We start from the raw sequence: 27,828 nt of genomic DNA on the forward strand, positions 1-27,828 counted from the left end.
AATTCAATCTCATCTACACTACCTTTATTAACCCCCTCTACATTATTTCATTGAAGAACTGAATCAAGCTCATTTATAAGGTTATAAATGCCTGTTTTTTTTAAGTGGCATATAATTTTGTCTCCAACATGAGGTCAACTTGCCTGTATTTATCAAGTTTATCCCTTTCTCCTTTTCTGAACAGGGATCTAAAAGTTGCAATCCTCCAGTATTCTGACACCGCTCTCATATCTAAGGATGACAAGGTAGCTGCGACCAGAGCTTCTACTTTTTCCATCCTGACTTCCCTCAGTAAATTAAGATGCCAGGAGAGCAGGGATGTTGATGCTGGGCAGGATCCAGAACAAGTGCAACACGTGAATAATACTAACACAACTTTAATTGAGGGCTATCTTATTCATATGGTCATTTCTATCATGCTCTATCTTGCTCAGCTCTGTTTGAGGCAGATGAGCAAAAGCGTCATGTCTGTGAAATGTAATGAAGCTTCACAGATCTCTGATGGTAGTAATGTGTGTATTTCTTTACGACAACTGCTTAACATTTGTCAATCTCGGGTTCACCCCATACTACCCATTTTGGTCATAGCAATACAGCTCATCCAACATTTGGTGACATTCTCTACCTTGCACATCAGCTCAACTTCGCAATCCTCCGTCACATGCCAATGCAAGTACTCTGCAAAATGAGGCCCTGGAGAGGAAACAAAATTGGTTCAATTAAAGCAATGGTAACCTGTAAAACTCTGTATAACAACTCATCAGTCTTGGGTGGTGGCAACGGGGGAGGGTGTGGAGAGGGGGTGAGATGGAGGGTTGATGGCATGAGAAGGAGGAAGGAATAGAGAGTGAGGAAATGCAAGCAAGAAAGGAAACATTTACTATTATTGTAGAGTGAGGCAAAGATAAAAGCAACTAAATAGAACTAGAAAATGCAGTAATGTTGCCTTTTGAAACATTAGTTGCAACCAGTATAATACATTTATATGAAATTCTTCTTTACCCCATAGTAACGAGATATTAACCCACATTTTCTTGAAAATAGCAGTTGAAGTACTTTGTTAAAATGCAATATTGAATCACATTAGCATGCAACAGGAGCCATTCCAGAAGATTTCAAATTAATTTTAAAAACCCAAAAGAGGGATAATTGTATAGGAGCTCAAGGCCACTTATACCTTACCTTGCTTTCTCAGGAATTCTTTTCTCTGGAACTCCGCTTCTGCCAGGGCAGTCTTAAATGCTACAAAGGACAATAGGAAAATATGTTCAGCCAAAGAAACTGTCAAGCTACTCTGATGCTGGGTGTAAGTAAGTTGAATGGATTACTGGGGTAAAAGCACACTTACCCTCCCCAATGAAAACCAGTGATGACTGTTTTTTGGCCCTACCATCCTCGATTTGGACAGTGTAAGTTCCTTCATTCTTACTTGTAAACTGTTCCATCACCATCTCAATCATACCAGTAGACTTATCAAATGTAATCTTGTGATCCTGTGAAGACAATCAAGTGAAACGTCTCATAGTGTGATGTTTACTTGTGCTCAAATGTATTAAGGATAATCAACTTTCTGTAGCAGCTGAGAAATTTATCTCCTTAAAGGGCCCAGAATTTCAGAGTCATGGAGAATCCATACCTCACCCAAAATGGTGCTGGGACCCATCTTTATTTCTGACAGGACCTATTTTCACCAGTGTGGTGGGAAGGGGGGGGGGGGGGAGGTAGGGAGTGGGATGTGATTCATGATGGGAGAAACACAAACCCAGCAGAGCCATTTGAACTCAGTGCTGAGTTTTCGCTGGAGCGAGGCCCATTTCCCGCAATGTGTGTCTTGCAACCTTTAGCTAATGTGAATGTGCATTAAAGTTGGATACGGGTGTCTGGAACTGTCAACCTGTTAAGTTATTTAAATCCCTTGCTCTTTAAATTTTGAAAAAAAACTGCTGTGTCCCTGAATTGAATAAACATTGGTGCTTGCAATTCTACCAACAGCTTGTTGATATAAACCTAGCGGTTATCATTGTAGTATTATTACTACTTGATGATGACAAAACAAATTGACAAATTAAAGCTGTTTATAAACCAATACCAGGAATTTGGGAGAATATAGAATTTACTTAGCTGCTTCGGATGTGAGATATAAATATGAATATTTGTTTTTATATTGGATTAAGTACATGATGGGATTTAAATGGCTTTATCAATGAGAGTGCTTTTATATAATTAAATGTGTACTTGATGTTTGGAACTTTATCTATTTCACCTCAGCATGGCTCCTTAGGTCTACCCATACCGGATACTGGGTATACTGGCATGGAGAGTATAAGGGTATGGTGTGGTTGACGGGAATTCATGGGTTGGCATGGATGGTATGAGGGTTAATAGTTGGCATTTAGGGTATTAGGGTCCATGGAGTGGGTAGAGGGTCACCAGTTGCATGGGAGTATGAGGGGCCATGGAGAAGTGAATGGGGGCATAGGTTAGCATAAATGAGTAATGGAGTGGGAGTGAGGGCCAAAGGACCTAACTTTTATTTTAGTCCCAGCGCACTGAGGTGGACCTATAAACAGCCTACCTCGGCATCCAGCAATTCAGCATTGCTTCGGGGGCAGCAGGCACGGCTTCAGCATGCACTGGTCATTCAAAACTGTTTCTCTGGAAGTGGATGCACCAAACTGGGAAATATCCAGACGTTATGCGCCCATCTTGGGGGTGAAAATCCTGGCCTAACAGTCATAGATTGTTTTTAGGCAAAGTTGCTAAGGGATATGGAAACAAGTTCAGTAAATGAAGTTGAGGTATAGATCATCCACGAATGGTGGAGTAAGCTCACGGGTCTGAATGACCTGCTCATGTTGCTATGTGTAGGTGCACTGCTCAATTGGCTGACCAAAAACCCGATCATGAATGAGACTCCGACTATGAAGTGGACTCTTACACTCCACTCATTCATTCGCACAAGGTGGGCCAATGGCATGATATGCAGGAGTATCAATGTGTTGTGGGGTAGGAGGCCTCCTACCCATGATTTTCAGGTTGCAAGGCCTCATGCAGAGATGCTGAATGGAGGACAGGAGCTTCCCCACAACGGATGCTAAGCGAATCGGAAGCTGATCATCTCTTGTGCACCTCCTGCTAGCATAAGATTGGAATTGTGGAAGGTGAAAAAGATGACAGAGGAAAAGAATGAGGGGAGGGGGGTGGAATAATTTGCAAAGAATTGAAAGACTGGATCTGAGGGTCATCATTGTGCTTTATAGTCACACAAAATAAAGAATACGGGATAGAAATTCATTTTGAAATGCGGGTGATTGTGAATCAGCAGCCTTTTGTCCAGAAAGCACAATTTACTTTTCCATTGAAGTCCTTCTGGCCCATCAAGCCTGGGCCAACTCTTGTCTCATTCCCTATCATTTTCCATACACTTTAAATGTTTCTTTCTGTTTGAATGCGGAATGCTTGGCAGAAACTTCTATAGGTGTTTATTCATTAACCTCCATTTTCTGTCACAGTGCTTCAGAAGAAATATTCTATCTTTAAGCAAGTTCCTTGGAATGATGCATACTTCCGCAAGAAAATTCCTTCCTGTGATGGGAGTGTCTGATCTCAGCCAGGCTGTGTAGGGGAGAGATACTGAGCAGGGGTCATGTCCTGCTATTGAGTGAGGGCAGTATAGTCAAAAAGGTTCAAATGTTTAATGGTCAGTAAGAAAAGAATCATCAACAAAGACTTAGGAGTAGGATGCCAGTCTGCCCTCTTGGTTAAGCAACAGCAAGTAAGGGGGACGAACCTTGAGCAAGGAGCAAATTAATTTGAAAAACAAACAGGCCATAAGCAAGAAAAATACCACCCATACATTCATCGTTTGCTCGTTGTGAAATTCATCCAATGATTTCCCAAATGTGCATTTCTATTGGAATTATGCGGTAAACACTGATTCAACATAGCGAATAAGAAAATTCCTGAAGGAAATTTGAAAGACAATCTGGAGATTCTGGAAAGACACAGGGCAGTTTCCACTTTGTGCAAATTCAGCAATCCAGCCACAAATTGTTCTCCCAAAATTGTGCTACTTTTGAGAATCGTTTTTGTTTTTCTTGAGTCTCTGCTCAAGCTAATTTGCACATCACTGATGTTAAAATATGTCATGAATCAGTGGAAACGCCAAGGCCAGCACAGAATCATAGAATTTACAGTACAGAAGGAGGCCCATAGAGTCTGCACCGGCCCTTGGAAGGAACACTAAGCCCACACCTCCACCCTATCCCTGTAACCCAGTAACGCCACCTGACCTTTTTGAACACTAAGGGCAATTTAGCATGGCCAATCCACCTAACCTGCACATCTTTGGACTGTGGGAGGAAACCGGAGCACCCGGAGAAAACCTGCCCAGACACGGGGAGAAAGTGCAGACTCCGCACAGACAGTGACCCAAGCTGAGAATCGAACCTGGGACCCTGGAACTATGAAGCGACAGTGCTAACCACTGTGCTTCCGTGCCGCAGCAAATTAGTACACATCTGGAAGAGCTGTTAGTGTGGTCCTCAGGTAAAAGTCAGATTTCTCTTTCTCCAATGGCCCAGCATCCTGCACATTACCAGCAATATTGATTCTTACTGAGAATTCAGTACATTGAAATGCAGATAGGCAATGCTTTTTTGCGGCACACATTGCCATCCCTTGGAGCTTTCTGCGGAAGCCACTTTTCAACCCTTCCCTTTTAGAAACTTTGTGTTGAAGAGAGTCATTACCTTGCTGTCTGCCAGCTCCAAGTCATTGACAATGAATTTGCAAGTAGCGTTGGGTGATACACTCTCAGCCTGAAGCCAAAAACGAACTTGACCTCTGTCAAAAACTTCATAGGATAATTCATTTTTCAATGGAATTGCTAAGGGGAAAGAGAAGTAAGAGTTGCTTTGAATTGTACAGTCACTGTAATCAACAAACAAATAAATCAGTGGAATTTAGTTTGGATTTTAAAAAACTTTGACAAGGGTTCCCCAGATAATTTAGCATTAGTGGAAAATCTGTGCAAAACCCAGGGAAATGGTGTAAATAGTGATAAGTGCACAATGTGCAGTACCTCCAGACTTGCAACATAATCATTCCTGAGCTTTTGTTAAAGAATCATTGGACTCAAAACGTTAGCTCTTTTCTCTCCCTACAGATGCTGCCTGACCTGCTGAGATTTTCCAGCATTTTCTCTTTCATTTCAGATTCCAGCAACCACAGTAATTTACTTTTATTTAAGGAGCTCTATGTCGGGCACAATGCTTATTCCCCCGATGAAGTAGAGTTGTTTACAACCTGTTCTTTTAAGGCATTCGCTTTGAATAGACACAGCCTGAAGCCAATTGATTAATTTCTGTTAGTCAGAAAGTGTTGAGGTCAATCAGATATCGATTGCTTTTGTTGTTAATAATTCTTAATGCTGGATGTTCCCTGCGGGATTTCCTTATTGTTCCACTGTAATTTTGTTGATGTTTCATGAATTTGAATTTGGTATTTAGACCAATCAGGAATAGCAACAGAACACGTGCTTGGTCCATCACTATTGGTCAACTGTAAGTGAGCTTTGTTTTCCTGGGCCAGAGCTAATCTTCCACAAAGAGCAGGCTCATTGTGGAATCTCTGGAAAGATCTGGATGATAAGGGAATAATGTAGATGGGCTTTAGAGTGGTTTCACAGGTCGGCGCAACATCGAGGGCCGAAGGGCCTGTACTGCGCTGTAATCCTCTATGTTCTATGATCTCTGGAACAAAGCAGGAGCCTGGGGTTACCCATTCATAACATACTGCTGGTGCTTAAACACTTAAAAAGCTGGTTGGGAGTTTGAAAGCAATGGAAGAACCCTGATGAGGAACAGTGGAACTTTCTCCCTGCCTCAGCTATGTCGGGACCTTAATTTTCATGATATTTGGGTCCCATGGACCAGATCCTTTTCTTTCATAAAATGATAAAAGGTGCCTACTACCATTGTTTAGGGATCACCATCTCTATCCTAGCACCCTTAGGGGTTGGTAGAGACTAAAATGAAACAGCTTGCCCAGATCCAATGGTGAAAATGTGATGGCAGGCCTGGCCATCTGAATGTTCCTTATTTCCCGCTGTTATCCTGCCCAATGTCCCAGTGGAAAATCTGTTCCAGAATGGATGTGTGCTCCACTTTCAAGAGGAAAATGTCGTATTCAGCATAAGTTTCTTATATATACACAAGTAGGCGGATACTAAGCTGGCTAATTGACTCACCCTATTCCCCCATACCGATTTCTGGTGTATTTTAATGTAGCCACATCCAATTTGTGTTATACATGCTGCTCCTTGTGAATCAATTCAAGACTTGGTGGCAAATTCATTTAGGAAAGCAAACGTTTTATAGTTGCACTATACCGATAGTCTTAAAGAATGTAAACATCAAAACATTTCCTTGAGAAAATCCAATGGATAGCTGGGAGAATGAATAACGGAAGCACCGCTATATAATGTTTCGCAGTAAATATGGCAGTGAAATTTCAGCGATACTCACTCGGATGCCTGATCTCATGGCTCAAAGCCATCAAGCGTTCTAATTCTGTAAAATAGAAGGCAGATGGTTTTCATTTTGTCACATTTTTGTGAGATTTAATAATCAAACCCAATACACTGCTAACATTCTATGGGACAGATTTCTCATTTTTTTTCCATCTGGGCATTACGTATTGCATGGATAATAAAGAAACTCTGGGAGGGAGGATTCTGTTATTTAATTTGCAGGCCTCCAACCAAAATTTTGTTTATGAACTCTGACCTTGATGTATCAATTGCCGAAGTGACCAGGACTAATTTCTACAATAATTATTCAATACAGTGGGACTGAAATTCCAGTCAGCCTGCTTTACCAGCAGGTGGGAGACAGTGGGCTTCAAGAGTGTCCACGCCTGAAGTTCAAGATCTCTTCCCTTATTTTGAGGATAAGGTCATCTGTATTGTCAAGGTGAGCCACCGGAAGCAGCAGTAGGCCACAACATGACTACCCTCCTTGTGAGGGCAGTGATTGACAGAATTCCCAGCAAGCCCAGGAAATCTCCCCAGACACACATCTTGAGGAATGGAAGTTGAGAATGATGGGCCTATTGACATTTCTACTGGGCTTTATATCCTATTTATGCATATGCTTTGTGGAACTGAGTTTTTTCTCAGCCTGTTGATCGAGAAGCCCACCCATATACAACCTTCACCCTGACTGGATGTCTGAAAGGATGCATACCTTCCTTTTCTAAGACATAGCTGGAAGAGATGCCATCGGTGTCTGATACTGCCACAGAGTATGTTCCCAAATCTGACATGTCAGGATGCTTAAAGATCAATTTGGACCTAGGAGAGAAAAAAAGATTGGATTGTTTTCTGAAAGGGAATGTTACAGTTTAGCTTTTTGCTCCCAACACCCTTTTCTGATCACTGTTTCCATAAGCAGACTTACAAACTGAACCCAGATCTTTTACTCTTACCACAGTGAGGTAGCATAGTCCAGCTCTAACAACTGACCCGTCATTGTAAATTGGTCTGGATGCCCAATGTGTATTCTTTCAATCCAAATGGTAATAAGAATGACAACACTTTTTACAGGCTAATTCATCAAAGCTACAATGTGGAAAGGTTCTGTACAACAGAGTTGCATGTAACTGAGTTGAACGTTTGATGGTTCTTCGAACTGATGGTGTTGTTTTCCCGTTCCTATACCCAGAACTCATTGGGCTGATTCCCTGTTTTGCCGTCACCCCGGGGGGTTTCCCGATGGCGTGGGGCTGCCCCACAATGGGAAACCCCATTGGCCAGCTGGCAAAATGGAGATTTCCGATGGCGTGACGCACCAGATATCTGGAGCAGCAGGACGGAGAATCCCGCCCATTGTCTTTCCTGTGCACATGGAAGAGAATCAGGTGCTGACGAGCAAAGGTCTAGATCTTATGTTCTGTCCATAGATTTAAATTGAATGGAAAATTCATTCTGAAGTGCACTCATTCTTGACTGATTTTCACCTTTGGACTCCCAGGTGACCTAATACATTCAGGAATAGTAAAAATCTAGTGGTAAATGTGTGAGCATTTCGCAAAGAACTCTGTCATTCAGGGCTTAGGTAGTCCCCACTTCCTTCCTCCCACCATTGACGGCTGTGTCTTCAGCTGTCTAAACACCATGCTCTGGAATGCCCTCACTAAACGTCTCATCTCAATCGTCCTTCAAGACCCTCCTTAACACCTACCTCTTTGGCTAAGCCTTTAGTCGGCTGGCCTTCTTTGGCATGGTGTCAATATTTGTTTGATTACATTCCTATCAATTGTTTTGGTACATTTAGTAAAGGCACTATATAAATGCAAGTTGTCGCTGAATTACGAACTAGCAGCTAGACCTCAGACATTTATTCAACTGATTTTGCATGCTATCAACAGTTCATTTTGAAGAATTCAAATGGTTATATTGGTGTCAGTTAGGAAAATTATCAACAAAATATTTTTTTAATTGGGGGACGGGTTGGGCGACGGAGAATATTATTTACGTATTGTATGAATCTGATTGAATATTTTATATGTTTGTAGTCTGAAAACTTTAATAAAAATATTTATTGAAATTTTGTTGGAAGTTAAGCAACCAAATGGTGAAAAACCTTCATACCTTGATAAACTGGCATGCAATAAATAATTATATTCCTGTATCTTTCCCCAGTGTTAACGAGGTTATCTTTAAGCAATCATTACTAATGGATAATGATTACCTATTAGTCAGACCGATCACCATGGAATGAATACAATTAACAGGAGTCTATAATTTGATATTTCATAGAGGGACCTGAAAATGGGTGGTGCTGGGGAGAGAAGTGATGTGAGGGGGGGAGTCAGGGGGGTGGCTGTCATTGGGCAAAGCCTAGATCTGCCAAGGTTGCGTCCCTTCTAGTCCCATCACAAATCAGAGGATTTTCAGAGTAGGATCCACAATACATTGGATATGTTCCAATGGTATGCATGAGGAATATGCTTAGGCTGTTAGCAGCACTGAATCTCAGGACTGTCTGCGAATCTTCGACAGCCAGTGTTGCTCGCACTGTGAGATGGGGTGGTTCTTGACCACTTCCCAGCTTGGTCTGACTCTTTCAGCATTGCTGAATCAGACGGAAGCAAAAAAATCAACTTTTCACTTCTCTCCCCCCATGAGCCATACAAGACGATGGCCACTACATTGGCAAACTGCTATGATAGAATCCTTCCCCCCCTTGTCCTGCCAACATGAAGGTGCTCGGCATGAAAATTCAAATTTCTTTGACCTGAAGACTTCCAACATGAGGCAGGGGAGGGGATGGTCCATTCCACCCACTTCTAACCAACCCTCCCAAGCCTCCGCAGGAAGTATCAGATTGAACCGCCCATGCTCAATCCACTTGTAACAAAGATTGTTTGCATTACAATCAACCATTATAGAATAAAGGGAATGCTTAAAAAGATCAGGGGCGGGATTCTCCGGTCTCCGATGCTGAAATCGCGTTCGCCGATTGACTGGAGAGTCCCCGTTTGTGACAAGGTTGGGGGCGGCTTCGCTTTCGCGATGCTCCACCCCTCCAAAGAGCCGTACTCTAAAAGTACGCTGCACGTCACCTCGACGGTCTCAGGACGTTACCCGAGACCCCCCCCCCTGATGCTCTGCCCCCTACTTGCCGAGTTGGGTCTCTCATGGGTCTCTCATGCTATTCTTTCTCGGGAACACAGCGTGGCAGCTGCGGCCTCAGTCCAGCGCCCCACCAGTCGGGGAAAGCCGATCCGTGGGTGGGGGGGGGGACTGTGGCTGGGGTTGGGGGGCACTGGTGGGGAGTGACGGGCCTGGCCAAAGGAGGGGCACTATTTGTCAGGCCGGGTCCGTGTGTGGCCGACGCCATGTTGCACGGCGTGGCCGCTGCAGGAAGCCGTCATGTGCATGCACGGCCACGGACCTGGCAATTCTCCGGCCCTATCGGCAGCTGTCGCTGGGTGCTCGACAGTGCCTGCCTGCTAGCCCCACACCAAATGGTGGATCAGTGGCTGCTTTGTGCTGATTTTTCGTTCGTAAAATGCCAGCGTTCCCACGCCAGCATCAGGACATAGCCTGAAAATCGGAGAATCCAGCCAGCTGACAATAGTTCTAATGCTTAAGCAGCTTGAACAATTTAAAATTGCATAAAATCAATGATAAAAAAGGGAGATCCTCCACAATGCTGCAGTATCTTGCCAGTTTGTTACTCTTAGCAGTTCTCGGAAGAAAGGAGGCTGATTATTCTGACTTTTGTTCTGGGAACTTAGATTCACCAAACAGAAAGTGGAGCAGAGGCAGATTATGTCAGATCCATGTCTCTTTTCCATTGACCCAGAGTTTCTGAGTTTTCCTGGGACGTGGACAATGCCAGGGGCTGCAAAAAGGCATGGGTCCAGTGGTGGAATGGATCAAACTTGCAGCTTTTCCACTCTGTATAGTTCAATACTGCAACATGTAGGCGCATCATGTGCCACAAGCGAGCTGAACACCTACCAGGCTCAATCAGGAATAAAATGGAACTGCAATTCAAAGTGAAAGCCATGAGTGTTCAGAGTCTGAGGAAAACATCCTGGATTTAATGTAACTATAAGTATGTAAAACTACCTACTTTTCACCCTCTGTTTCAATGTGGACCTTTGAGGAGTGAGTTATCTCTTCATAGGCCTTGCCCCAGGCAAAGTGAGAGACATCTGTCAGTTCGTGGCACTCAAAGTTCAAGTAGATATTTCCTTCCGCATCAACATCAGCAGTGATTTCCTTGGTTCCTTAAAGATTGATACAAGAGTAAGAAACAGATACAATATTAATCGCATGCTTATATAATTAGAAATTGTTCAGGGGGAATATTTTAGGTTCAAAATGCAAACCCGTTTTTTAACAGACAACCTGTCATGAGACATTTGAAGAAGTTCTTCCCCCACTACATAAACACTTTGGGTGACATTGACAATCAAAGTATCTCTTAACACTTTCACTGTAAAGTGAAGGATATAACTGCAAACTGATCAGTGCTATCCAACCCCACAAAGCCATGTATTAGGCTGTAAATGCAGATTTCCAAGTACATGGAATGGCTTCCAAGTGTTGGGCAGCTCAAGGGCAATCCCTTGACTGCTTTCAAAGACCCCTTTCTACTGCAATATCCCCCCCACCCCACACCCTCATTCTAACTCCAACCCTCGTTTACAACATTAGCTCTTTTACAATAGCATTGCATACATATATGTCAAGACTCTAAACATGGGGAGTATTTTGAATCAAAAGCACTCCTTTCCTTCTTAAAAAGAAGGCAATTATTTAATTCAATAACGCATTTATTGCAATGTCATGCTGCGATACTGTGGAACCGCAACAGTACCCGCCCCTGTCAATAACAAGCAATAGCTTACAGTTTACCTGGCCTAGCTTGAATGAGGACCGGTTCAGAAGGCTCAGAAGGCATGCCCTGACCAGCTGCATTCACTGCATGGACTCTAAACATGTAGCTTTTTCCTTTCTCTAATTTAGTAACCTGTGAAGATAATGAAATAAAACTAGGCAATCAAACAGACTTAATAAAATGTTTGACGCTACTTCTATTAAATGCAATTAATGTCCATGGAGTTAATTCCTTCAAAAAGTAGATATATGTCAGATGAAAATGAAACTGAAATTCGTAAAAATAAACATAAACTGTATCTGTTGTGTTGGGTTGTCTTGATTCGTGGGACACATACAGGTCACCAACACTTGAAATAGTGCAACACTATTTTATTGAATCATTAACTGTTGTAACATACTCTGACTGTGGGTTAACATGATACTAGCTTTAACTAAAGACCTTTGCCTTGTCCTAACCAGTCGATTCACTCAGCACATGGTGAATATCTGTGCTGCAGGCTGTGAGCTCTGTCCTCCTAGCTAGCTGCAGCTCGAATGGAACTCTGATGCCCCCTGTCTTTATAGTGTGTGTGCTCTCACTGGTGATGTGGCTGCGGTGCTGTGTGTGTTGATTGGTCCCACTGTGTGTCCATCAGTGTGTGTCTGCACCATGATATACTGGTGCATATTATGACAGTATCGAGCAACTCCATCACACCTGATGTTTTTGGGTTAGTGGACACTGACTGGGCACTGCATTTCTACAGGAGCAGAGAGTGCAGGGACAGCTCAGCATCATTTCTGTCCAGTCTGCCTCTCTCAATGATCCAATAAATACCCGACCCATCTCAGAAATCTGAAATGGTCGAATCAGGGACTCACTGCTCTGAAGATAGGGCTGGCCACGACCCCACAGCCCAATCCCTGCACCCCCCCCCCCCCCTCCCCCACCAGTCCCCCAGCCCTATCACGGATCCCAGGCGAGTGTGGCAGCGCTGGACTTGGTCCGCAGCTGGCACGCCGGGTTCCCGACCGCTGGGACCACACGTGGCCCGCGCCGTTGGGAACTCGGCCCATGGGGGCGGGGGCATCGTGGGTGGGCCTGCCGATGACACGATAATGGCATTGAAACGGCGCATGTCACGATGTCGCTGGTTTGGAGGGGACGGAGCATGGCAGACCGACGTCAAACAGACATCAAACCCCAATTCCGGCATTGGAATTCACTCTCCGCCTTTTCGACGATCACGATTCCGGCGTTGGGCTATGGAGAATCCAACTCATAGATAACAGTTGGTTAAGACGCTGAGTAGTTAAGGCTTGCGGACAAGGAAGATGCAAAGTTCAATCTCCGGCATTAGCTGATCTCAGTTGCAATGTCCAATTTGTAGCAAAGAGAAAATAACCCTATCCAGGCTTGATGGAAATGTGTTAACGGAATAAAATATGTATTAAAAAAATAACAAAAATGAATATTAGATGATGGGCAAGCTTCAAAGTTATGAAGAGAAGGTTGTTTTTCAATGTTGATTTAATCCCTTAATTTTCTCCTTTCCTCCTCTAAGCTACACAATTTAACTCTGCTAACCATCATGGCAAAACCTGACCCATTTGTCACATGGCAGCCACACATGGATCACTGGTTAGGGATCAAGAGCAGAAACACTGGCTGATTTGGTCCAGGAGCCTTAAAGCTAATTTTAATATTCAAAATGAAGTCTAGTTAATTTAACACCAGAGTAAATTGAGGTATTTATCATAATAGCACGAATGATTCATCCTAACCTTCAGGTACCGAGTGGATACCGGTTTCTCTGTCACAGTTCTCCATTCCTCGGAACTTGTTTCACAGATATCCACGGTGTAGCCAGTGACAGGACTACTGCCAGTGAAAATTGGCGCCTTCCATAGGATCACCAGAGAGGTGTTTCTTATTTCACAGAATGTCAAGTCATAAGTGGGACCTGCAAAGTATATAAAACTTAAGAAAAACACCTTAATGCCACTCAATGTCATGACCTCTAAGTGTTGTGCAACAAACAAAAAATTAGCCAAAGTTAAAAGAGGTACAAGTCAGAGAAGGCTCAGCAGTGATATTTACATTTCTTGTTTCAGAGGCTAAGTGCTGACACTGGGACTAAATCGGTAGTGTTCTACAACCCTGAAAGTAGCTCCGGACCCGGAGCAATTCAGGATGAGTTAATGGGCTAACACCGGCTTCACATGGAACATGATCAATTCCAATGGAAAACGGCAACCAATTCGCCGGGGGGGGCTGCATTGGCACTTGAGAAGCTGACAAGCTGCAGGTGCACTCCCCACACACATTCATTCCAGCCAATCAGATGGCACCCCGAAGTGCGGCACCCCATTTCGCCAAAGCAGAGCCTGAGACCCGGCTGGATGTGGAGGATAGGCGGGGTACCCTGTTCCCCTGGATGGGAAGGAGGTTGTCACCCGCCGCCGTACACCGGGCGTGGGTGCAGGTAGCAGAGGTCGTGAGCGGCGTGTGCCCCACTGCCAGTACCGGCCAGCATAGCTGTAAAAAGCTGCCTGACCTCCTCAGCGCGGCCACGGTCAGTAACCAGCACCGTGCTCTTGGCACAAACTCCCGTCCACACACCCTTAACCACCCTTACCACCCAGAGGACAACCGAATCCCACTCGCCGGCAGTCTGCCCGCACCCCACCCTGCACACACAGGCTACTAGCTGACCACCCCCTCAAAAAGGCTAGGCCTCAGCTCACATATATTCTGCTGAGTTCTTTCAAAGGGGTAAAGGCAGAAATCTCAAAATAGTTCAAGTACACACTCCCAACATGGCCTCTTGAACATTGTCCCTTAGCCCTCCACACTGGAATATAAAGAACCATCTGAATGGGCCAAACCTCAGCCATATCCAGCTTTGATCCCCAACTTCCTGCCTGCCCCTGCCCCAGATTGAATTTAGGCTTTCCACCATTCCAGGCCCACACATCTTGAGGCCTATGCCATTAACAATTGCACAGCAATCTTGAAAAGCGAGTTACAAATGGACAGGTACTCCTCATCTATATTACGAGTGAGTTGTGTTAATGACAGAATGCTGGTAATCTATTACCTGGTTCTGACATAGTCCATGCTTCACATTTGAATGCCCGACTGGAGTCTGAAGGGATGCCGATACCACCCAGATTTTGAGCACTGACTTTAAACTCATAGAAAGAGCCTTCTTTCAGATTTTCAACCTTTCAAAAACAAAAAAAGAATCCATCAACGCTGCTACCATTATGGATTGTAGTAGAAAACTTCAAACAACTTAAAATAAATTTATCCTGTCATAAATGTTTCATTTTCCAAACAAATTAATAATTTTGACAGGGGATTTCCAAATTGTCTGCCATTAAAAAGTCAACCTCGGACAACAGTTTTACAAGAGGGCACATGTCCAGAGTTGGAAAGACAAATTTAGGGCAGATATTGCAAATTTTTACTTTACACAGAGGGTGTCCAATGGTTGCAATGTGTAGTTATCAGGAAGAATAATGATTCCAGGATGCTGGACTCATTTGGACGCTGCAACAAGAAAATGTTGCTTGTAATCTGGAACAGTGGGATGAAGTCATCTGAAAGGCTTTCTTCATCAGAATCCCTCTGGGCATCCTGCTCTAGCCCCACTTGACTCAATATCGCAACACAGGTGAAATTAGATTTTATATTAATCCCCTTAGCTTTGGTTGAGTTAAATTGAATCCACTCACCAGGTTTGTAAAATGTAAACACAAGTAACCTTTTATTATGTACAGTATTATAATTAAATAGACAAAAAGTACAACTGACTAATACCCCTTCCTGGCGCCCCCCACCCCTTTCCAACTATGTCACTCTCGACACACACAAACAGACAAACAGCAGACGGGAAAGGATGATTGAGAGGTAAAGAAAATATCAATAAAAATAAAAGGATAAAGGATCTTTGGTGCACTAGGTTGGCTTCCAGTTCCTGTCATTCTGAGGTTCAGCTTCTGTTTCGGTATTTCGTCCATCTAGGCATTAGATGGTTCTCTCTGGCAAGGCTGTCCATTTTTATATAGATTCAGGATACTTTCAAGTTTACAACAAAGATGTGCCAGACACTCACCGGTTTTAGAACTTCAGCAGCGAGAGAAAGAGAAAGAGAGACTGTTCCTTTCATTTCCAACGTCAAAACGCTTCTGCCCAGTTCGCTCCAAAAGCATCATGCAGGAACCAGTCACTGACTATGGTCAGGCAGAACACTGCCCCTAGCCAACCCACAGGTTGCCAGCCAACCAATAGAACCAACTTCCTCCAAAGCTGGTTTCTAAGATCTGGTTTCCTCTCTCCAAAATACAAGACTTGGAACACAATGACCTGACAAGCAGGCTGCTTCAACTTGAATCCTGTGCTCAAATGCACATGTTTGGAATATGGGTCTATGGACCAAAATAATAAAATATATATTTTTTAAATTGAAAAAAGGAAATAAACAGGAAGGACTTGTACAACATGGTAGAAAAAGGACATTAAATGTACTAGCTATCGTCGGTGTAACAAACTGATATTGGGTCAGCCCATCTCTGGACTGTCAGCCGGTGAAGATAGAGGTGGACACTGGGGCAGCTGTCTGACTGGTACCAGAGACTGTTTATCAGGAAAATCGCCAACCCTGCAACCCCCGAAGATAGTGTTCAAAACCTATAATGGAGAAGTGGTTCTGTTGATGGGTTGCATTGGTGTAACAGTGCAATTAAATCGACAGTCGGCAGATTTGTCCTTGCACATCGTCAAAGGAAATCATTGTCTTCAACAGCGAGCTGGGAAGCATGAAGGACATCTCAGAAATGCTGAAAATCAAGGAAGAAAGTTAGGCGACATGGTTGAAGTCTTGGTCAGTGCCATACATAATCAGACCCAAGGTGAGGCAGAATTATAACGGCTGGTCAGAACTGAAGTCCTTGAACCTATTAATGTGCGTGATTGGGCCAGGCTGATCGTAGCCATGATGAAAAAAAGCCCGATCTGTACGAATTTGTGGCGACTTTAAAGTCACTATTAATCCGTACTGTGTACAGAACAGTGCCTTCTGTCCTTGATTGATGACCTATTCGCTGGGTTTGTTGGAGGCCAACACTTCAGTAAAATTGACCTCAGTCAAGCATATCTTTAAATAAACATTAATCCAGATTCACAACAGTTCTTGACGATTGTGACACACAAAGGGTTATTTTGATATAAAAGATTACCTCTCTTCTGAGGTAACCAGCGTTGTTCCAATCAGCTATAATGCAAAGTTTAAGTGGATTAGATGGAGCCAGTGTTACTTAAATGACATTTTGATTACTGGGAAGAATGAGGAAGAACATCTGCACAACCTAGATGCCACACTCCAAAGATTTGAAGATTATGGATTAAGAGTCGAAAGACAAATGTGAATTTTTCCAATCTTCAATTGATTATCTAAGACATGTCATCGGCGCCAAGGGACTGCATAAGTTGCCTTTACAATTCAAAGCCATTACCGAGCCACTTGCACCTCAGAATGTAAACCGACTTGGGTCTGATTTAGGAGTAGTAAATTATGAAAGATTTGTCCCTAATCTGGTGACTATTCTAAAATCCTCACACAATTTACTGTGTCAAAATAAAGTTGACATTGATGGATCAGTGTGAGAGAGCATTCATGTAAGCCAAAGAGGCGCTATTCAAGTCAGATGGCCTGACACATTTTGATCCAAATTTAGCCCTGCAGCTGGCATGTGACACATCACCTTATGGGGCTGGGGCAGTGGTTTCCCACATAATGTCCATAGGTGAAAAGAAGTCAATAACCTTTGCGTCACAGATGCAAACCTCTACATGCAGATAGAGAAAGGAGCCCTTTTTGGCACAAAGCAGTTCTACCAACTCCTGTATGGGAGGAGATTCACTTTATTGATGGACCATCGTCCACTAACACAGATTCTTGGACCTCATTCTGGAACTCCATCGCTGGCAGCAAGCAGGATGAAGAGGTGGGCATTGCTTTTGTCAGCAGACACATACACAATCAAGCCATCATAGGAACGCAGATGGACTCTCCAGACTACCCTTACCAAATAGTTTGTCGCTAGGCAGTGATGTGTTGGGTGTTCTGGATCACAATCAGGTCACCGGCCGTGGAGAGGAGCAGAGCAATCTTCCTGGTGTCCGAGGCATTCTCCCTGTCCGTGGCTTCGAGGAAGAGCTGGAAGCGCTGTTTAAATTGACCCCAAGATTGCCGGCGATGCGGAGCGGCGGTGGCGGGTTGATGTTGTCCATACTTCAGGATGCCGGAATGCTGATTAGTTGCAGGTGGGTCTCAGAAGTGCTAGTATGCAACCACTCCTAGTACCATGATGTGTTGGGTGTTCTGGATCACAAACAGGTCACCAACACTGGAAGTGGTGCAACTCTATTTTATTTTAAGGTTAACTATATTAACATACTTGAACTGTGGGTAAATGCAATACCAGCTTTTACTGTTGACCCTTGCCTAATCCTAACCAGGTGATGCACTCAGCACATGGTGAATGTCTGTGTTGCAGGCTGTGATCGCTGTGCTCTGAGCTGGCTGCTACTAGAAGAGTGGGAACTCTCCTGTCCCCTGTCTTTATAGTGCGTGTGCTCTCACTGGTGATTGGCTGCGGTGTTGTGTATGCTGATTGGTCCAACAGCATGTCCATCAGTGTGTGTGTGTGTGTGTGCACCATAATATACTGGTGTATATTATGACAAGCAGTTTGTGTGGAAGCATTTTCCTTTTCATTTTGAGGAAGTAGGTAACACTCCAGTAACTGCAGGACAAGTTAAGAAGCTTACCAGAAATGATCTAGTGCTGTCAGAGGTCATGAACATGCTGCTTCGAGGAAAGACTTCAGGAACAAACCCGAGTTAAAGCCACATTCCACCTAAAGACTTGCATTATCCATACAGGCAGCTTGCCTCCTCCGGGGAATGAGAGTCATCATTCGATTATTAAGAAAACATGTATTAAATCAATTACATGAAGGCCACTGCGGTGTTGTAAGGATGAAGGAGATAGTGAAGTGTGATTTTTGGTGGTCGGGGCTAGATGCTGAAATTGAGGAGAAGGCACGAATGTGTTTGTCCTGCGTAAAAGTGTGGAACCTGCCACCATTAATCCCATTACACCCTGGGAATGGCCAGAAGAGGTCTGGCAATGGGTACATGTTGATTATGCCAGACATTTTGAAGGGCATTTGTTACTCATTCTCGTCGATGCTCACTTGAAATGGTCTAAAGTTACCATCATGAAGACAACATCAGAAGGAAAAACAATTGAGAGATGGGTTAAAATCTTCAGCAGATTTGGTGATCCTGAACAACTGGTGAGCGATAATGGGCCGCTGTTCATTTACACTACTTGAAGGGGAACAGAATTCAACACATTCGATCTGCTCCTCATTATCGTGGCACAATAGGCTGGCAGAACATTTTTTACAGACGATGAAACATTTGTTTAAGGAAACTAGAGAACAAAGCTCATTGTCAAAACGCTTGAGCCAATTCCTGCTCACATGAAATAATATTCCGCACTCAACAACCCACATTTCTCCAGCATTGCTAATGGTTAAACGTCAACTACACAGAGCATTCAATTTGCTAAAACCACCCCGACAAAAGAAATTGGCGAGAAAAAGCGGCGGGCGGACAAGCCAAAATGTCTTGTTTTTCACCAGGGTCAAGACGTTCTGGGAAGGAACTATGCCACAGGTGAAAAGTGGATACCTCCCCCATTTTAGCACTGACAGGACCAATCTCCTACACCGTACAAACTCGAGACGATACAATATAGAGGAGACATGCGGATAAACCTTTAGCGACAAGACCCAATCTGCCAGAGACAGAAGCAACAGAGTCCACGCCAAGAGATGACCTGGACCTTCCTGAATACCTGACACTAATCGAACCAGCTAGGGAAAGCAGTACCTGATTTGAGAACCAGACACCGAGTCAGCCTCAGAACACCACGCCGACTCCGATTAAGATGACCACGGATGAGGTCCAAACCAAGCCAAAGACACCGGAGTTTGCAGCAAATACTAAAAGGCAGGTGTCTGAGGGTCGCCAACAACCGCACGGAGAACGAATCCTCAGAAGTACCTGTCGTATTGACTGGTGTTTTTGATGCTTGTTAATGTTATACTGTTTTCTGTCTCAGGGGCCTTTGATTTAAATGAGGAGGACATTATTTTTGTATTCATGATACTTTCCTCGCTAGCAGCCTTGCTGTGTAACAGGAGCACTTTAAGAGACCGGTCACGAGATGTCATCGCATCAGCTGTTTGTGTGGGCAAATGGACAGTGTAACATAGAAAGCTATAGTGTTAACTTCTACTGAATAAGGCACTCCTTTTGTTTGAACCTCTGAGGCCTGCAAGTTTAATGTTTTTTTTAATACATTTAAAGTACCCAAATCATTTTCTTTCCAATTAAGGGTCAATTTTGCATGGCCAGTCCACGTACCCTGCACATATTTGGGTTGTGGGGGTGAGACCCACGCAGACACGGGGAGAATGTGGAAACTCCAGACAGACAGTGACACAGGGCCGAGATTGAACTCGGGTCCTCAGCACCCTGAAGCAGCAGTGCTAACCGCTGCACCACCGTGCTGTCCCTAAGGCTTAATGTTAAAATTACCAGAGAAACCTGCTGCAGTGCTTTGGTTTCTGCTCCTTAAGGCCTGAAAAAACACAGATAAAAGCATGATAATCATCTGGTTTATTAATTTAGGCAGATGGTAATGTCCTTGTCCGGTGTCCAGACCTAGAAAGGCTAGGAAAATAGGGTTCCATTGTGCTGCTTCAAAATGCACTGTACGACATATTTACCAATCTACAGTTTTCAATGATTTGAGTGTCGGATCACTGACCACTTTCCCAATGTTAACAGGGTGGGACCTATGTGCACCCATGCATAGGAAGGCCAAAATTAACCACTTGCTTTATCATAAGTGAAGGAAAGTAGGATTCAATTGCGAGGCAGAGGTGCAAATCCAGAAGTAATGGATTGGCATTATGTTAGCAAACTCGCCCAATATTCTTCCCAATTACTTCAAAAGAAAATCCACTACTGTTCATTTGAGCTTTATAAAAGTTGAATTTTAGCCTTGTCTATAAATATTAATAGGCAGTAGTTATGTAGTTATCAGACACAACATTAGAGGAAGTGCACAACATGGCAATTTCCTGATAAGGTGTGCAAGATTTCATCTGCACTCCCTCAACATCAGCTGGGAGGAATACAGAGATGGGAATTAGGCAGGACCTTGGACCGGTAATGGAGCGGGTCAGTTTTCATACCATTCATTTAAAATGACAGGAAAACCAGATAATCTCCATTATGTGCATGTCATGCTTACTGCACAATTTTCCTCCCTGCACTCCACCCAGTGAATGGGAATTATATTGCTGATGATATAGTTTTAGCATGTTTTAAATATCAGAGTGTCATACTCTAATAAGAAGGAATAATAGATTCTTACCTCCAAATATATATATCTCAAAAGTTATATCTGTGTGATCTACTACCAGGTGGCATGTGGGCTGGCACTGCTGCCTCACAGAGCCAGGGACCCAGGTTCAATTCCGGCCTTGGGTCACTGTCTGTGTGGAGTTTGTACTCCCATGTCTGCGTGGGTTTCCTCCAGGTACTTCGGTTTCCCCCCCACAGTCCAAAGACGTGTAGGTTAGGTGGATTGGTCGAGCTAAATTTCCCCTTAAGTGTCCAAAGGTGTAGGTTAGGTGGGGTTACAGGGATAGGGTAGGGGGAGTGGGTCTAGGTAGGGTTCTCTTACAGAGGATTAGTGCAGACTCAATGGGCCAAATGGCCTCCTTCTGCACTGTAAGAATTCTATGGTTTCCGATCTTTTAAATGTGGTGACTGGTTAGTGAAAACAAAGGGAACCTCTTCACGTTTGTAAGGGTTTTGTTTCTCTTTGTATAAATACTAAACGTATCGCTTCTCGGCCTTTTGGCTAAGGTGAGCATGACGTCAGGTGCAATGCCTGGATCTGGTATGTCTCTCTTGTGGGGAACATGAATTGGATTCAATTTGAATTGTTTTTTGGAGCAGGCAAGGAGCTGGATTAGGGGTTTGCTCTGGCTTTGTAACTCTGATAAAGGAATTTTAAAAATATATATTAAACATAACACTAACTTTGTAAACTCTTCCAATGATTTGTTTGACATTGCTTTCATGCCAGTGTAGGTCAGTGACTTCACGATGATCCATGTAGTATCCAGTGATATCGGAGCCACCAGTGAATCGTGGTATCTTCCAGCCCAGCGTCATGGAGTCATTTGTGCAATCAAGGAGAGTTATCCCATAAGGTGATGATGGAGCAGCTATGAGGAGATAAAGAATGCAGAAGGTAAATGGTCACTCCAGAATTGGAGGTACCACCCAGTGGGGCCAAAAGACTTTAAGAAACTGATCAGTCTTTTTGTGACTGAAATTATGATATGGTTGGTCATTTAAAGTACAAGAGAATTTGGTATATCTTTGAATATGCCAAACATACTTGATATGTAATCTTGTACATGACTGGTAATGATACTTAAATAGAGTGATATGGAATAGACAGGCTCAAGTTGTACTATTGGCTGTACATTGCTGACCTACGAGGAAAACTGAGCATTTGTCTGTCCACAGGTGTTCACATATCCAGTCAGGGGAATGAGACAGTGGGCCCCTATTAGCTTTAAAGAAGCATCACGAGTAATTTTAAAAGGTTGCTTTTAAATTTCACTTTGCAGTTGTAGTGTGAGGCTTCCACCTTCTGGGACAGTCTTCCAACCCACTTCCTAAAACATGAAGCACCATGAGCTTGGCAACTTCTCATCTGAGTTTTGTGTTGATGCAAAACCTATCAGTGTAGATTAATGATAATTGACATTTGTGAAGCATTGAGTAACTGTAATTAATAACTATTCCACAACAAAATGTAGGCAACGAGTTCAATTATCACATTGTCTGGATTAAAAATGAGCTGTTACATAATTAGAGCACAAGTGCTTTAGTCTTAATAGGGAGTGAGTATTAAATTGTGTTCATACGTTGGTACCATATTGTGACTATTAATATGTTGATCCATTAAAGAACAAATGGTGCTTTTATGGTATTGTTAGCCAAACATAAATGTGACTGATAGCTTCACACATGCTCCAGTACCTACCATGAGGAATACCTCCTCCTAAAATGGTCACATAAAGAAAGTCATTTAGATACAGCAAAGAATTGACATCCGTTCTATTAAAAAGATTCATGGAAATATTTCTGGCAAATATAGCGGACATTTGCTTAACATCTTCATATCATATTCCTATCTGCTATCTTACTGAATGTGTTAATCAACTTAATTTAATACCTCTATTAAAATAGTTGGCAGTAGAATGACATATAAATAATCTTAGTTTTCAACCATTAGCAGCCAAGGTAAATTCTACATTATACCATTTTGAATGACCTTCAGCGATAAGTCACAAAAGTTGACAAAATAATTTCTCCGATTTACATCTGAAGATCATACAAAATGTGGAAGAGGGGTCATTAATTCTTCTATAAAATTAAAATAAGGGCTTGACTTCTAATGTGATGGATGTCAAGACTGGGTCAATTTTACCAGAATATTTGAATGCAGAATATGTCAGAATAACATTGATGCACTCCATTTTCCAAAATTACATAACACTTCCATTTCCTGGGCCCACATTTTCTGAGCAATGTTGCTACCTGTCTCTTCAGGATTTTTATTCTTCTTCATAGAATTTTACTGATCACCTGCTCAATTTGCACTCCTTCCCAATGCCATACATATGTGTCAACATGCAGGGACACAGATACGAAAAGTTGAAGAGAAATGCCTAAAATCAAGAGCAGATTGTGGATATACAAATAGCCTATTGGGAAATTGTACTGTCATTTCTTGACATTATGTTTTCCACAATTTCCGAATTATGGAAACATGGATTCAAATGTGTTAGGTGTGTTTCTTCATGTTTTACAGTGTGGGGTGAGATAAAGTTTAAACCTTAAACCATGTACAAGGCTGTTAATATCTCAAACTGAGAACTGCTTGTTAGGTGAATTGGACATTCTGAATTCTCCCTCAGTGTACCCGAACAGGTGCCAGAGGGGATTTTCACAGTAACTTCATTGCAGTGTTAATGTAAGCCTACTTGTGACACATAAAGAATATAACAAATACTAAGGTGGAATTTTCCCATAACTTGTCAGAGTGTCAGGCTCTGACTGAAAACTGGCGTGTATCTCTCCAGAAGCACATCTGGGTTTTCAGACAGATGTTCAGCCACTCTGACAAAATAATTCTGGGGGTGTGGTTTGCACCATCAGTCTGGTGGGGCGAGGCTTGATAGAGCCAGTAAAGCTGTCTCCATAGAGATTGGGTGCCATCTTTAAAGGGCACCCTGATCGGCACTGAGGTTGAACTACCCCACCACCACCCCACATACATGGAGGACACCCCCACAAGCATCGGGGCGACCCCCACACTACGAACGTATCAGGGGATCTCCCCCCCCCCCGCAAAGTTATCGGGTGCTCTTCACTCCCCCCCCCCCCCACCTCACCAGCACAAAAGTATCAGGTGATCTTCACCCCCACCCGCACAAGGATCATGGGCACTCTACCCACCTTCCACTGGCATGTTCCCCCTTCAAAGGCATTGGGCCTTCCCCCTCCCCACCATATATCATGGGATCCTCCCTCCCCCCCCAAAAATGGGGTTCCTCAGAGCATCCATCCCAGGCACTGCCCCAGCACAGGTTGGTACTAGCAGGTTGGCACTGCCAAGTTGACAATGCCAAACTTTGCCAGGGACAGTATATCTTTGTAGGCGGGAATTGTCACTGGTAAGTGCTGGGGGAAATCAGGAAACGGGATCTCACCGGCGAGAACCTCATTTCCTGACTCTCACGATTTATGTTTGTAACAAAAGACTATCATTGCTTCATCTACCCCCCATCCCACATGTGCTATTTCCTTTTCTGTCCTACCCTAAGGTAGCAGTGACATCGCAAAAAAACTGAATCTTCCTATTATTAAATTATTTAAAAATCCTTAATGTTTATTTTTCAGGCATCCATAAAACCAGAATTATGGTAGTTAGCTTTACCTGCACTTCCAGGTTTTTTTAATATCGGAAAATGCATCAGGAAACCTATATTCCAATCATTAATTCTTGGAATACAACAGCACAGAAGGAGTCTATTCTGTCTGCATTTCCTCTTTCCAACAGCAATCCTCACCAGCACAAAATATCCCCATATCCTTGCAAATGTTTCTCCTTCAAATATTTCTACAATTCCTTTTTGAAAGATACTAATACATTCTATAGACTTATCAGGCAGGATATTCCAAATGATTAAACGCCCATCTTTATTTGCTTTAGTAATGACTTCAAGACTCGCTTTGTATTTCCTTACTTGAGAGTTAAGAAATGAGTACTCACTAAGAGCTGCTTGGACAATAATAGGCTCCGATTCTTGGGACACTTCACTTACTCCCAAAGCATTGGCTGTCTTCACACGAAATATGTACTTCAGCCCATTCTTTAGACCATGAACAACAAATCTATTGGGGGAAAACACAATGATTGCTGAACGAATCCTTCAGCTAAGATAAATAAACTCATGCGCTTCCACAAGTTTGTCAGTGTGAAAAGAATTTTGGAGGTGGTACATTCTGTTATCACCTAGAAAATATCTAATCTAGAAAATATTTGTTGGATGTTAAAATCTCACCTCTTCCTTCATTTGTTACTAATTAACCTTAAATAGGGAAGCGCGTGGCACAGTGGTGAGCACTGCAGCCTACGGTGCTGAGGACCCGGGTTTGAATCCCGGCCCTGGATCACTGTCAGTGTAGAGTTTGTCCATTCTCCCCGTGTCTGCATAGATTTCATCCCCGCAACCCAAAGATGTGTAGGTTAGGTAGATTGACCATGCTACATTGCCCTTAATTGGAAAAAAAATAATTGTGTACTCTAAATTTAATAAAATAATAATTTTTTTAAAAAATGAACTTTTTTGTTTGTTTATATTTTCTGAACTTCTGACTAATGCGATAGAAATAGCATTCTGAACTGAAAGGACCAAAAATTCAAGAGCGAGGGGGCACAACTTCAGCCATTACACCAGGATTGGGCTTAAGGGGGTACAACTCTGTCAGAGATTGCAGAATCTGGAGTGGTCCCGCCAGAACTTACAGAAGTAAATTGGCATCTTATCTTTACGGGTCTAGGCTGCCTCCCTGACATTCAGTCCCTGGTGCGGCATACTAACAACCTGTTGGAAGTCGATAAGCAGCATGGTAGCAGAGTGGAAAGCACTGTGGCTTCAGAGCGCCAGGGTCCCAGGTTCGATTCCCGGCTGGGTCACTCTCTGTGAGGAGTCTGCATGTCCTCCCCGTGTCTACGTGGGTTTCCTCCGGATGCTCCGGTTTCCTCCAACAGTCCAAAGATGTGCAGGTTAGGTAGATTGGCCATGCTAAATTGCCCTTAGTATCCAAAAAGGTTAGGAGTTATTGGGTTCGGGTGATAGGGTGGAAGTGACAGCTTAAATTGGTCAGTGCAGACTCAATGAGCCGAATGTCCTCCTTCTGCACTATATGCTCTATGATAAGTCTCACTGATCTTAATGTTAGCTTCCGATGTTTTGTCAGGTTTGAGGACGCAGGAGACTAAGAGGTTCCGCACCCCAATTCTTCTACTGCGAGAATGGATTTATAAAGGACAGAGGCCCCAGAGTCAGCAGAGATCTGACATAAACCCACTCAGCCATTCAGCTGAATGATATAATACATTTTAAGAGCACATCTTATGTACTGCAACATACAATAAGGAATGTTGATTTTCGTAAAATGCAGTGGACTTCTATCTTAAAACAAAATGTTCTCTTTAATTCTTACAAATTGAAGAGAGGAATTGTGAGAATGACCTCGTGTATTTTACAGGCCTATGATTGCACGGCTGCCAGTCATTGGTTCCCAACAAGCAAGAATCGACATAGTAGCCAATCAATTCACTGGCAGTTTTTGAAGCCATCCAATGTACAACAACTGAATGCTTAGTGTTTCTTGCCGCTCGAACATCAGAAGGTGGAGATGGAATCGCTGAAAAAGATCACAATAACATTTCAGTTAAAGTGCAATGTAATGGTAAATTTAAAGAGTTGCAGGATGGACTAGAAGGAATATTTTACAGAAAACAAAGCAGTCCACTCCAGTCTACAGCAGGAACCATACAGCATCCACATTTGGCCTGCCAAATGCCAGGACATATTTACACCATTTAAAGACAGACAATGACCATCTTGCACAAGAGAAAGCCCAACTATTTCCCTCCAATGGCATCACTAGAAACAAGTCATCAACTATCAATATCTCAGCGTCACTACTGACCAGAAGCTTAATTAGACCTGTCATATCAACACCAAGGTTGCTAAAAGCAGGAAGGAAGCTAGATACTCTTGTGATGAGTGGCTCACCTACTGAGCTACTTAAAGCTTCTCCTCCATCTACAAGATCCAGATCAGGAATGTGATAGAATGCTCTCCCGTCAGTTGAAGTGTTGCAACTACTCAGTAATATCCAAGACAGCACAGATCTCTTGATCATTGTCCATGACACCAGACTCAAACCCCAACCCCTGAACCAGTGATGTGCTGGCAACAGTGTGCACAATCTATAGAATTCACGATGTGGAGATGCCGGCGTTGGACTGGGGTGAGCACAGTAAGAAGTCTTACAACACCAGGTTAAAGTCCAACACGTTTGTTTCGAATCACTAGCTTGCGGAGCACTGCTCCTTCCTCAGGTGAAATTTATTCAGGTGAAATCCTTCCTTCCCCTGAGGAAGGAGCAGTGCTCCGAAAGCTAGTGATTCGAAACAAACCTGTTGGACTTTAAACTTAAGACTTCTTACTATAGAATTCACTGCAGCAAATTTGAGGGGGCACCATCTTCATTTCAAACCCCTACTAACTAGGACAAGTTTATTAATGCGAGGACACCAAAATGCATCATCTTGACTTGGAGATATAATGCCACTCCTTCACCATCACCAGATCAATATCCCAAAATTTACAATATTGCAGTATTTCAATGAGAAATCCAACCATTATTATTGCTTTAGGACAATGTGGGATGTGTAACTTCCACAGAGTGGCAATCCCGGGTGGATTCCCACTCTCGACAGACTTCCCCTCGATGAAATTCCAAAGTCGCTGTAACATCCAACCTTCCTCACTCAGGGTGGGTGAGACAGGAGCAGCGAAGCATGTCCCCAGCTGGATCAGCGAGGAGTAACTGGGGCGGAGAGAAGAAAGGAACGCACCCTTCTTTTGTCACTAGCTGCCATAAAGGAGATGTT

At 43.3% G+C, this 27,828-nt stretch overlaps 1 protein-coding gene across 6 annotated transcripts in view; it reads right to left on the bottom strand.

Annotated features, from left to right (window-relative positions):
• myom2b (myomesin 2b) overlaps positions 1–27,828 on the bottom strand; it is a 190,222-nt gene that overhangs the window by 78,453 nt on the left and 83,941 nt on the right. For 5 of the 6 annotated variants that reach the window (XM_072498615.1, XM_072498614.1, XM_072498616.1 and 2 more), the window contains 14 exons: positions 26,396–26,570; positions 24,910–25,031; positions 22,615–22,632; positions 21,597–21,784; positions 14,500–14,626; positions 13,184–13,362; positions 11,435–11,549; positions 10,647–10,803; positions 7,248–7,354; positions 6,528–6,572; positions 4,752–4,888; positions 1,349–1,493; positions 1,183–1,242; positions 626–693 (listed from right to left, as the gene is read on the bottom strand). In XM_072498615.1, the coding sequence (XP_072354716.1) occupies positions 626–693; positions 1,183–1,242; positions 1,349–1,493; positions 4,752–4,888; positions 6,528–6,572; positions 7,248–7,354; positions 10,647–10,803; positions 11,435–11,549; positions 13,184–13,362; positions 14,500–14,626; positions 21,597–21,784; positions 22,615–22,632; positions 24,910–25,031; positions 26,396–26,570 (1,643 nt within the window). The remainder of the gene's footprint in view (positions 1–625; positions 694–1,182; positions 1,243–1,348; positions 1,494–4,751; positions 4,889–6,527; positions 6,573–7,247; positions 7,355–10,646; positions 10,804–11,434; positions 11,550–13,183; positions 13,363–14,499; positions 14,627–21,596; positions 21,785–22,614; positions 22,633–24,909; positions 25,032–26,395; positions 26,571–27,828) is intronic. The other variant, XM_072498613.1, reaches the window with a different exon arrangement.

This window comes from Scyliorhinus torazame, chromosome 4 (genome assembly GCF_047496885.1).
Source record: "Scyliorhinus torazame isolate Kashiwa2021f chromosome 4, sScyTor2.1, whole genome shotgun sequence".
NCBI lineage: Eukaryota > Metazoa > Chordata > Chondrichthyes > Carcharhiniformes > Scyliorhinidae > Scyliorhinus > Scyliorhinus torazame.